Source organism: Corapipo altera, unplaced genomic scaffold, assembly GCF_003945725.1.
Source record: "Corapipo altera isolate COAL_440 unplaced genomic scaffold, ASM394572v1 56, whole genome shotgun sequence".
NCBI lineage: Eukaryota > Metazoa > Chordata > Aves > Passeriformes > Pipridae > Corapipo > Corapipo altera.
The window spans coordinates 2,491,861-2,504,868 of NW_020884896.1; the positions used below are offsets into that span (position 1 = coordinate 2,491,861).

Consider the following 13,008-nt stretch of genomic DNA (forward strand, 5'->3'; position numbering starts at 1 on the left):
GATCTGTGGTATTTTAGCTGCATGATTGGTACTGTGAGGACTTCCACAGTCCTTGTAATCCAAGGCTTTTATCACTCATTTCCAGGAGTTCAGCTTTTGTTGTTGGATCATAGATAGATCAAAACTTACACAAGCAAGATTCATGTTAAATTTTATGGCTGGTATTTACTCCTTTACAGCTGTGTAGTTTGGGCACTGTAGATGCAAGTTTGTCTTCTAAGACTGAATCACTATGTTCACACTTAGTTAAATACTTTATCCCCAGAAACATACCCTTCTTAAGGTCAACTAATGCTTCTGGAATGCTGCAATGCAGCTGGTTTTCCTTTCTGTAAGGTTGTTAAGTATTGGAAGAAGGAGCTATGGGCAGTTACACACATTACACAGAGCAATCCAGTAGTGTTTAGAGATATCTAAAATAACTCTCAATGGTCTGGCTGCACCAGATGGTTCTTCAGAGAAAGGATAAAAGAAACTTCTGTTTTGTATGTTTTCCATGTAGATAGTTAAAAGGTGCAGGCGATAGACCTCTACAGGTTTATTATTTTTTGTTTATTTAGAACACCAGGAAGGTGTTTTGGTATTCTTTGTGGTGATGTTGGGGATGTGTGTTTGTTTTGTTGTTGTTTCTTTGGTGGGTTTTTGTTTGATTGGTTGGTTGTTTTTTTGTTTGTGTGTGGTTTTTCTTTTTTTTTTTTTTTTTTAGAAATAGTATTTGGGCTATCTTTATCTTCTTAGGCATAAAGGCAGTTTATAAGCAAAATACATTTTTTTTCCCAGCCCCAGTTATCTTCTACCTGCCTGTAGATTAATAGGCTTATCTGTATTTCTGCGGAATAAATACCAGAAATGCAAGTCCCTCCACATATCAAAGTGCTCTTAAATATCTTGTCATGGTGTTTTTCAGGAAAAACATGCCTTTAGCCTGTTGACAGATTAATTATTGGCTTAGAGGATGAGAAGGTGCAGTTCCAGCCTTAATGAGGAGATAACTATTTTTACTTTCTATTAAAGCTGAAATTTGTCTCTCCTTTGGGATTGTGAAACATTCTGGAACTTTGAATAAACGCCTGATATCTTGTAATATTTTTTAACAACCTTCTCTAAACTTGTGAAACCCTACACGTGACACTTCCAAAATAACTTTTTTTACATATACAGGTCTTACGTAGTCTTGAATCTTAACTGTCAACTGTCTTCTACCACATGTCCTGCATGTTAAGCATTTGACAAGACATTTGACTTTAAATTGTATTTTTACCTTGTTACAGAAAAGTATTAGTTCACATCTTTTGAAGTGAAATTTTGTGTCAGTTCAAGCTTTTTGTTTCACACCAAGAATTTTAGATTCTGATTCAAATGGAGAGTTAAGAATATTGGATTCTTTACATCTAGTCATACAAAGTATCCAGAAAAAATGGATATTTTAGTTGTGTAAGTTCTCTATGTGTTTGATGGTTCTGGGATCTAATCTTCAAATAAATTTCCTAGTGCATGGACTTCTTGAGGAAGAAGCATCTTCCAATGGGAAGTTCTGATGCTTTTTGAATGTATTTCGATTTGGGGAATAAACCACCATGACAATTTGAGCCTGAAGCTATTTTGATCTCTGCTTTGACTTTTTCTAGTGACACTTAGTTTTCCTTCTCTGTTCATGTGATCTTTTCTTACAAAACCCAACTGTTCATAACATGTACTTATTTTCAGAAACACAGTTGGACGATGAGTTCTGCCTTTTGTGAAAACCTCTGAAGACTTTTTAGTTTGTTTTTTTTCTTTCTCTACTACTTTGGAAATAGTATATCCGTTCTTAGCACATACAGTAGCCAGAAGCACTAGCATTATTTAAATATATTGCTTGTGTTAAAAAAGGTAAGAGTGGCTTCATTTGTAACGTACAACTTGCAGCGCTGATTTTTTTTTTTTTTTTGAACTTACATATAAATTCAACATGTAGGAATGTTGAAAAGATTCCAGACTACTAAATGAACTTGATTTTGTGGCTTCTGTTACAAAGAAGGATGTGAAAGTGAATTAGAACTTCTACCAAGAATAGGAGGGATGGCATTGTTACTATACTGCAGCCTGGATGCTGATCTCTGGTTGCTGTCACAGGATGCATTCCTAACTTACAAATGTACTGGAGTATCCTTAGGTATACAGCGTGGCAAGAGTGCTGATGTTTCTGTTTTTGGGTGGAATGAAATAATATTACCTTCGGAATATGTGTATTCGTTCATACAGTGAATGTCAATTTTCTGATTTTTCTTGTGCTTGTGTGAATTACAACAGAACTCTACCAATCCTATGTGCCCAGTTGTTCAAGGTACTTGTTTGAATGGTAATGATGAATGGTGTTGGATGCACATTATTTTAAAGCAAAAACTGTCTTGAGAATTACCCTTCAGGAGAGGAAGTGTGTTCTAGAAAATTTGTATAACCACAGTTCTTGGCCAAAACCTTAGAATTATTGAGAAGTAAGAAGACTTGGCTAGTAACTTTTAAGTAATTGTGTTTAAAAAGAATTGGGATTTTAATGTGAATATATGTTTAAATGATGAGAGCAAACAGTTGCTATCAAGATATTTGGGCTTTTTTGAAGATGGTAAAGCAACAGATATTCTCCTCTAGTTGAAAGAGTAGGCTGGCTTTTAATTTTAGTCTAGAGATGAGATTAATGTGACATCATTGAGGTTATACTTTTCGGATCATATAATGTATCATAGCCCATGTGGAAGAACAGAGATTTTGTTAGAGATTGTTAGAAATGGACAGAGTGAGGAGGCTGTTGAGCAGAAAGCTCCAAGAGACCTTAATCTTGGACTTGGTGCCTTCTCTGGAAATCTGAAGTTGCACTGTGTGTGTGCAATGGTCTCTTTGCATTTAACTTTATGAACTGTGTGCTGAACTTTTAACCTATATATTAGTTTTAAAGTTGTCAGCTCTGGTTCTACAATGCTGACAATGAATACTGACTGTGTAAAACTTTGTTTCTCTCTGAGAGAACTAAGGTGTACATGAAGTTGTGTATTAGGTGTGAGATTCATTTGGGAGCAGTTTGAAGAGAAGATTCCTGTATGATTGGGAAGATATGTGACCTAATTAGTATTTGATTTTTTTTTTTAATTTACTTATAGAGTTATTAAAGCAACAGATGTATACAAAAGCAAACTGTCTATAGATTAAAAAAAGCTTATAGGTTAGAGCTCACTTGGCTATGATTAAGAACAGAGCTGTGTGATCTGTGAAATTACATTACTAAAGTATCTTGAATTTGTTCTCTTAAAAAGATGATTTTTCAGCTCTTAGTATTGTATGTTTGAATTCCAGCATGTGGAAGACTTGCAGAGAAACTAGTATTTAGCCTTCATACCTAAGGAGAGTGTGAACCCACAAGTTAACTTGGTTTGGGAATAGGTTAAAAAGTCTTGTCACAGATATCCGTTCAGCACAACTTAAAAGGCTAACTTGGCAGTAAATGTTTATTTTTAGAGGCTAAAAAAGAGGGTATGTGAGATTTGAGGTTTTCACTTGGGTCTGTTTAGCCTTTTTTCTAAAGATTGTATCATATTTCTGTTTTGTTGTGTTGCTCTTGTGGTAAAAGAGTGGGATTCTTTCTTTCTCAGAATCTTGTACGTATTAAAGGTTGTTTCTATGTAGATTGCATGTTTTAACCTCTGAGAAAGAAATTATGTGAAACAGACTTGTAATGACAAATATTGTTATATTGTCACTGAGTATAGTGTAGGTGGTTATGGTTATTATGAGTTTGAAGGTCTTGCTAAAGGCCTCAGCAGTGTGAGGTGTACTGGATCTTAAGGGTGGCTAGAATTGAGGAAGAAATGGGAAGAGACACATGTTCTTGATTAGTGGTTTTTGTTGTTAGTGGTGAGGGTTTTTTATTGTCAACTCTACATGTTACTTAAATATACTTGTGCACTAACTAGGTTGGGAAGATTATGCAGATTTCCTAACTAACTGATCCTTGGGTGCTCAGTTGTAATATTGAACTAGAATAGATCAAAGATGAAGTTGATGCAAGAAACTGTATTCTGATTCATCTTCACTTAGCAGTCCTGGAAAGGTGTACTGTTGCTATCAGCAATTTCAACTTGTAGTATCTTGCTTTCTGTCCTATAAAATAGTGTTAAAATACATAATATTAAATTATTTAAGTATTAAGTATTGTCATGCTTACTAATTATGGGTGAGGTTGAAAGTTGAAATTTAATTTCTATCAATAATGTTGTTTAGGAATATGAAGCACGGACAGGAAGAATGTATAAACCTCCACCCCCATCAGCAAGACGTAAAAATATTGAATTTGAACCACTTTCAACTACTGCTTTGATTCTGGAGGATCGACCAGCGTGAGTATGATTCTGCTGTGCAACTGAATTTTAGATATACTTATGATGAGCTAAACTTTGCAAGTCTTATGTGAAAGTATCATTGGATTATTCTGTCTGAGATAATAGCCTAACAAGTACCTCCAGAAGAACCTTTTAAATATATTATAGTCTATGTGAGGAGTTCTTTTTTGCTTTAAAAGAGCCACTAATCTATTACCTACTGCATATCACAGCTGTCTGTGACAGTGTTGTGAGCATCCCTAAAGTCTTCAGGAATTCTCCTGGTTGATTTCTTCACTACCTTCTCAGCATACACTCCCTTCTCCCTGCTCCTCCATTCCCCAATCTGGAAACTTAATTTCCTAGACCAGTTGTGAAGACTTAATAGTGACAGTTGTCATTTCATCAAACCTAGACTTGTCTTACCACACGAGTTTTTGAAAAGGAAAAAAAATTTGTTAGGAAGGTAATAGCAGGAGTGGGAAGGATTGCCTTAGAAACACAGGCAATCCTTTCCTGTCACAAATGCTGAGTGCTCATTTTGTATCTGGCAGCTACAGTTCAGTGTGTTTTTGGTACCAAGATTGGAGCGGGCACCGAAACTCTTCCTTTCCCCTGTTCTGATTAAGTTTTCATGACTTCTTAAAATTACAGCTGAAGGCAAGGAAACAGTAGATGAAAATGTAACAAAACCCATATCAGTACAAATAAGAATGGTAATGAAAAATTGGTAATAAATTGGTCAGTATTTTCAGCTATACAGTCTAGCAATTTGAAGGAGAGAGGACCTGCTGACCAGGAACACATGCTTGAAGAAAGAAAATGGAGCAATGCTTTCAAATTGCACCATGAAAAAGCTTGTGATGGCACTGTTAAATGTTTGCTCTGTTCACTTCCAATTAGGAAATGGAAAACAACATGTTAGTGTTTCTTTCAATATTCTCTCTAGGGGTATAAAAGCTCATTCAGTGCTAAAACAGAAATATCCTGAGTGAAATTATGGATTGCTAGCAGTATTTTTTTTGTTAATGTATTATTTCTTTTACAGTATGGCAGAGAGTAAGATAGGCAGTTACTGGATTGCTGATGCTTTTCTTTACTTTCATACTACTACAACTTACAAACTACTATAAGTATGTTTTTCCAAACGACACTTGTTTCAAATTGGAGTGCCATCCCAAGTGTCTAATGTGCTGCCACTGTCCAATCCTTGAAAATACATTCTACTCTCATTTTTACTGGAAATATTAAGTGATCTTTTCTGCTTGTATAAGAGGAGATGGAAACCTTTTAATATTAAAATGACAAAACTGCTTTCTATTTATTTTGAACCAAAGTAAACCAAATTGGGTAAAAGGCTGAGAGCAAACACTGTGCTCTGATTTGTTTTGAAATGAGTCTTCTTGGTCATGAGGAAGCGTGTGTTTGGCAATTAGAGCCAAAAAACACATTTTGAGCTGGTGAACTTGTAGCACTGCAGCAAGCTTCCTTAGCTTTAACTCTGATATAAAAGGTTTCCCAAAGGAAGAAAGAATAGATCACCAATCTTCTTTTGTGGGAATTTTAAAGGGCTAGCTATAATGAATAAAAACCTTTACCTTTTATTGAAAATACGCTATGATAGATTTCATGTGAACAACTGGGTCTCAATATGGAGGTGTATTTAGTGATTAAAATACACATGTGCAGAAATACACTGGAATAAATAATTGTATGGTTTGTCAGTATTTCCCTTTAATTACTTAATTTGAGCATCGTTCCAGATATTAAACAAATTTAATAACCATACTTTGGGGGAAGCTCTAGGAGAAACTAAAAAACAGGAGCAGTAAACATCTGACAGTTCTATACAACTGTTACTGAAACACTGGTAGTGTGATAACCTCAGAGCTCACCTTAGAGAAAAGCCAAATTTAAACCTGTTCTGAAATGGTCCAGAATGTCACTTGTGTGTATTGAATTCAGGAACAACTTGTTTTCAGAAATCTTCCTGCCAAATCAGTGGAGGAGGCTTTACGTCACCGACAAGAATATGATGAGATGGTAGCAGAGGCAAAAAAACGAGGTATGTTAACTGCGAATAATCAGTCAGTCTTTTTAACTGTGCAGCTAAAATAAAGGAAATTTTGGGTTGTAGGTGAGTACATATATTAAAGAACTTCATGTTTAATGTCTGGGTTATTCTCTGGTACGTAGGGGCTTGCAGTTTAAAACAGAACTCAATTATCAAATTGTTTTCTTGTTCCACTACAATGAATGGAACTAGGTTCAGAATGCAACTTAACCTTTTGTTTACTTTTTAAGGAAAAACTACTTGTGTAGTATGATCAGCTAGAAACTTTCTGGATATTTGGGCTCTTTTTTCAAGCTGTGTTGCTGCAGTTGCCACTAAGAGCCAAAGTATAATAAAACTGACTGCTCAAAGATCTAGTTTCTCAGGAATTTGAGATCAATTTCAGTGCGAAGACAGATGAAAACCTGATTTTTTTTCCAGACAGCTGTACCTGTGTGAACATTCCTACTCCCACTAGATATGTTTAATTTAAAAAACAGATCTGTAGCATCTGGTAATGTGTCAGTCTATGAATAGTTGTTGAAAGGACTTCTGCAGTCTTGTGCCTAGTATTCAGGGAATATGCTATTTTAAGAATCTGTGCTGCGTGCTTTACTTGTGCTGTTGTCAGAAATACAAGCTTCTGAACTGATTGATCCTCTATGGATCTGCGGCAGCTTTGGCTTTGAAAGGTGAAATAAGAAATCCAAGGCATTTGACAATTCATTTCACTCTGCTCTTGTGGTGTGCATCTTGTAAGTTGTGATCTGTGGTCCATGTTCTTTAATAACTGCATCTTTGGAGGTGCAGCCATGTGTAGTGTTTTCATATGTGTGCCCTGGTTTATTACATTAACTGTTGCCACACACAAAGCTTCAGTAAAAACTTAATGAAGCTGGTCAGCCCTATTGGTTTACCAGGGATGGCATGTTTACGCTGTTGTGTCTAATGCATGCATAAATAGAAAATGTCTAGTCACAGTGGTTCTTAGTGATGTCAAGACAGCATTGCTCTGTCCTTCCCTTAGCTTTTTCAATAAGAGGGATCTACAAATGATCCTTTTTTAACAGATGGCAGAACATTGTTCTCTTGTTCACCATTGTGACTGTCTCAGGTCTTTAGGTCCTGTTTCCAGAAAAGAAAATACATAATCCTTTTAGGTAGATGCTTCAGTAAAATTTGAATAATTTTCAAATGATTGTAGAATTGCACCTTTAAATAATAATTTTATCTATAAATACTGCTGATTAGTCTAAGTAATAAGTAAGGCTCAGATAGAATGTGGTATGGAAATCATGACAGAAAGAACAGCGCTGATGATGTGCTTGCTTTTTAGTCATTCTGTGTACTGCAGAAGAGAGTTCTAGTCAGATTTTTGCTTGTCTAAATCACTGTATTTGAACAACTTAGCTTAAATTAAAAAAATGTCCTGAGAAATACACCTACAGTCCACAGAAATAGTACACACAACTGTAACTTACCCTTCATCTTTCAGACATCTAAATAATTGGATAATAGCTGAATTATTTACCAAATAATTCATATACACTAATACAGAATTATTAACATGTTATGCCTAACAGAAATTAAAGAAGCACATAAAAGGAAAAAAATAATGAGAGAGCGTTTCAAGCAAGAAGAGAATATCGCTAGTGCTATGGTGATTTGGGTCAATGAAATACTACCTAACTGGGAAGGCATGTAAGTAAAGTTCTACTCTGTAAATGAGGCAAGGGTGGCTTGTTTCTCCTCTGGAAACTGAGGACCCACATACCTTATTTTCCTTTTCCTTTCTGTGTTGTCAAGAAGTCAGTTTTTGTTGCTGTGATATAGTGTGAGGTCATTACAGAGCAACATGAAATGTGCTTTCTGGGAGCTTAATGTTTTGGGGTTTTTTAGTGGAGCTTTAGCATTAAGCAGAGATCCTTGAATATTGATTTGGTAAATGGTATGTTATTTTGCTTGTAAATTGCCCAATGATTTTAGAAAAGAAGATGTGCAATATGTGCCTTTTTTCTTTTTTTTTTTTTTCTTCTCCCTGCTTCCCTATCTTAGGCGTACTACTCGAAGAGTTCGAGAGCTGTGGTGGCAGGGATTACCCCCAAGTGTACGTGGGAAGGTTTGGAGTCTAGCTGTGGGAAACGAATTAAATATCACTCCTGGTATGTCTTAACCAACTTAATTTTGCATTAAAATGTGATCCATTATTTTCAAAGAAAAATGTCAACTTTCATTAAAAAAAAAATCAGTGTATTTCTTTGTGCAGAATTGTATTTTGCAAGGTTAGGAACAGCTGTGTTTTACAAGTAGACATCATAGCCTTATAAATTATGGAAGCAAAGTTCAAAACCTGCTTACAAGAACATTTTAGTGTTGTAAGGATTAAGGTGGGGCTTCCCCTCCAAAAAATAATTTTTATGTTTAAAATTAAGAAATTTTAGCTTTGGTTTCTTAAGGGGGTGAAAAGAGGAATTGCTTTATTTCATAATGAATGATTTTGATGATTATTCACAAAAATAAAAATCTGAATTATTCAAGGCATCCTTTTCCTTTCATAATTTGCATGTTCACCATGGCAGAAAACACAATACAGTGGACACTATAAAACTGGTACTATAAAAGTGGTACTCCAGTGGTTAGCAGTAATCATCTAACAGATTCTCCCCCTGCCTCCAGTGACTTAAAATGAAACCAAGCAACGAAAACCAAGAATACTTATTAGTGTGCTTTTGTCTTGGATGGATGCTTTTCATACTATTTCCTTTTCTGTGACTGATTTTGTTTTGCTGTTTCGCAGAACTTTATGAAATCTTCTTGTCGAGAGCTAAGGAACGATGGAAAAGCTTCAGTGAGACAACTTCTGAGAATGACACAGAAGGTGAGCTCTCCTGAGTGTTCAACAACCTCCTGTTCAATTTTGAAAACCAGGAAGTCTACAATGGAATTGCAGCATTAAGAATACTTAATAAAAGTGCTCGAGTCATTCCCTACTTAAATGTTTGCTTTCTTATAACAAGTCAGTGAGTGAGGAGCTTGGCAGTATTTACTGTATCAGTAAAAGATGCATTAAAATATTGCATGTGCTAGTTTACTTTCAAATGAATGTTCTCCTCTGAAATATTAGGACTAAGCTCTCATGAAAATATTAGATAAAATGTTAAAAGAAGACATGGGAAACTAAATTACAGGATGTACTCTTGCTTAGCTCTGCTTAGATGGTTCTTATGTTGGTATCTCTTCCATGATTTTGGGAAAGAAAAAAATATTTTCTATTTTTGATTGTGGAACTGAGAGGTGAAGAACGCATAACATGACACATTTCAGATCCCACTTGGGTTTCTTTGGCTGCCCAGATGGCCTTTCCTCCCAAATCTATTAAGATAGCACTGTTAGAGGATGTTAGTGCTGTTCTGTGTATAATGGAGTTTTTTCACTGGCATATTGCTGTCTCCTGTGGGCGTTCTTTCTATTAAAAGTAGTATCAATTATGTTTTTAAGGTTGGATATATCCTTGTTATAAACATTAACTCCTTGTGCTGTTAGTAGATACTTTTTAAAATGCTGCTGTGCAATAGTCTCTTCCATTACTGGTTTTGTTTGCACTTGCCATAGCCAGTCCTCAGTAACTGCCAACTTTGACTGTAAATTATTTGAGTCTCACATAGGCTGCCTCTGTGACTCATCTGAAGCTTGTCTTGAGACAAACAATTTATAAAAAATTCTGTGGGTACATGACTGTAAATATGCTTATCCTTAGAAAACAGGTTTGCAATGCCCCTTGGTTTGTAGGGTGGTGGTTTGTTTGTTCTTTTGTTGTGGGGGTATGGGCTGTCCATGGGGGAAAGTTTAGGTAATTTGTTTATTTTGGAAAGGTAGTAGTTCTGGATGGGAATGAAAGGGAGAAGGGTCCATCTTGATTGTGTCAGATATTCTGGGAATGTATTAATAAGGGAAGACTTAAAAGCAAACAAGCTGACTGTGCTTATTATTAATCTTTGGTAGCAAACTCTGAAAGACCAACTATCATAGTTTTAGGAGGACAGGAATGAGATGCTGTTTTTCAGGCTTCAGCAGAGCAGATTCTTTTCAGCCTATTCATCAAATTCTCTGATCATCTGCTTTCCAGATGGCTCTTGTCTGATTTAAGCCCTCTGAAAGATCCTTTTCCCCAAGTGCCTTCTGTCTTTTTTACCACATTATCACTAGTATTTGTATCATGTCCCTATGTGGAGGATTGGACAGAGATAACTCAAGGGCCAGCTGAATTTCTGGAGGTTCTTGAGTGAATGCTGCATTCTTTCCTGCCATTTGATGAATGCCAGTCCTAAGGATGCAGAAAAATCTGAGTCAAATGAGAGTTAATGAGAACTCAGAAGTAATGTAACTTCTGCAGATTGCAACTGTGTGGTCAGTTCCGGAGATGTCAGCGAAGTTTCTCTATGTTTTAGTTACCTTCAGTAACAGTGGGACCTGAGAAATGCATGACTTAAAGTAATATGCTTGACTTTGCAGGTGAAGATATGTTGGCTTCTTGTGATTATATGATTAATCTTTTTTTCTCCCCTCTAGTGTACATAGTATATTTTAATGCTGTTGTTTTAAATGACACACCATGTGAGCTGATTAGGAGTGGAAAATTCGAAAAGTCAGATTCCGCTGGATCATGTTTAGATCAAGGGTAGTGCTCTCACTCTGCTCTTAAACAGACTCAGTAACTGAAGCCTCAGCAGAATATAAGAAAGAAAACAGGATTTTGAGGACTGGGTTGGGCAAAGTTAAAATTCTAGTTAATGTAGGGTTAGTCTGGGCCTGAATAGACTTGAAAAAGAATGAGTAGACAGGTAGTCATTACTGATAGTTTACCTCACTTTTTGGAGTTGTTGGCATATGCCAGGTATCAGTGGACAGTGTTAGCTTTTGAATTATAGCACTGTAGAAGTTACACCCCCAAATTTAAAGCCAAGTAATTTTTTTCCCTTATATGCTAAGTCTTTGTCTCTATGGCAGTTTTAGTTTGAAGTTTGTAGAATTTGTCAGTTTTAATAAGTGTTGGTTTTGCTTGCAGATGCAGGAGCATCTGTTGCTGATCGTGAGGCCAGTCTGGAGCTAATTAAGTTGGATATATCACGCACATTTCCATCCCTGTATATTTTCCAGAAGGTGAGATTCCTGTAACTTTAGCTATGACAACTTTAAAATTCTGAATAGTTAAACAAGAAAAGAAACCTAACTGGCCAAATGTGGTATAGTTTTTAGAAGTTGGGGTTTTTTTGTTTTTTAAAAGAGAATAAAGTAGGGACACAATGATGGACTGTAACGGCTTTTTTTTTTTCTCCTTGATATATTGCATGACGTTCCTATTATTCCTAATGCTACAGAAATCTCAATGCATTTTAGTACACTTTTTCAGGTTTATGATTTTTATATAGATATATAAAATGGCACGCAATATTGAAATACAGTAACTTGTGCTACTAAGGATTAAAATATCCACTGTCTCTGAAAAGGAAAGACTGACCCTGGATATGTACCAGACATCTTCATTTTCTGTTATGAAATCATTCAGTGGTAATCAGTACATAGGATTATTGGTCTGTTACTTTTAACATCTCAAAAGCATATATGGTAATGCTCGGAGTAAAAACTTGTATTATTCTAGATGTGGATACGGCAACAATTCACTGGCTTGCTTTCATCTTAAAATACTGGCTTGTTACTTTCCTGTATGTATGAAGTGATTTGAAAAAAAAAAATAAAATTTTGTTTTCTTTTCTCCCTGCCCCCTCTCCTTTTATTAGGGTGGTCCTTATCATGATCTCCTGCACAGTGTCTTAGGAGCATATACATGTTACAGACCAGATGTGGGATATGTAAGTATTTTTTGTAACATGTTTATACCATGGCAAATAAGGTTAAGATGTCACATGTTAGAGTGTATTAAATAAATAGGTTCTCTAAACTTTAAAAATAATTAAACTATGGCTTTTATTTCCTGGTGGTTACAGTGATGGTAGTTCTTAGAGATAATTAAATAGCTGAAAATGTAGTGCATGTCAAGGAAGTATATATTGTCTGGCTTGCATGAAAAACTTTTAAATGGATGTGTTCACAAGGCATTATCATTCTGACAGACCTAAATTATCTACAGAAAAAAAACTAAAACATGCTAGTGGACTTCCAGTTAGCACTTCACCTCTTCTGTCCTACTGTTCCTTCCACTGTTACCATTTCTAAAGTGATACTCTCTGCTTCACTTCTGCATGTCCTAAAATCCAGAAACTCCTTATTGGTGTCTTACTGACAAAGAATAATCACTCCATCTGAGTTCAATGAAGATAAGACTGTTTTCAGCAAACATTACGTGTTTAAAACAAGCAAAATATAAAAAACTGTCAAACTCCCCTGAACAAACCAACTAAACCTAACATCTCTCTCTCAATGGTGTCAGCTTACAGAAGCTTTTAAATAATGAACAGCAGGGGTTGTTTTGTCTTTGTTTCTGGGGGTATCTAGGAAAATCTTTTACAAGCTCTAATGCTTCTGGGCTCAAAAACACTTAAAAAGTTTTAAATCTCATCCATGCAACAAAGCATTATTTAGCAC

The 13,008-nt window shown here is 35.7% G+C and overlaps 1 protein-coding gene across 3 annotated transcripts in view; it reads left to right on the plus strand.

Annotated features, from left to right (window-relative positions):
- TBC1D12 (TBC1 domain family member 12) overlaps nucleotides 1–13,008 on the plus strand; it is a 43,991-nt gene that overhangs the window by 25,598 nt on the left and 5,385 nt on the right. For all 3 annotated transcript variants that reach the window (XM_027647748.1, XM_027647751.1, XM_027647749.1), the window contains 7 exons: nucleotides 4,255–4,370; nucleotides 6,335–6,417; nucleotides 7,989–8,106; nucleotides 8,461–8,567; nucleotides 9,203–9,283; nucleotides 11,471–11,565; nucleotides 12,204–12,275. In XM_027647748.1, coding sequence (XP_027503549.1) covers nucleotides 4,255–4,370; nucleotides 6,335–6,417; nucleotides 7,989–8,106; nucleotides 8,461–8,567; nucleotides 9,203–9,283; nucleotides 11,471–11,565; nucleotides 12,204–12,275 — 672 coding nt within the window. The remainder of the gene's footprint in view (nucleotides 1–4,254; nucleotides 4,371–6,334; nucleotides 6,418–7,988; nucleotides 8,107–8,460; nucleotides 8,568–9,202; nucleotides 9,284–11,470; nucleotides 11,566–12,203; nucleotides 12,276–13,008) is intronic.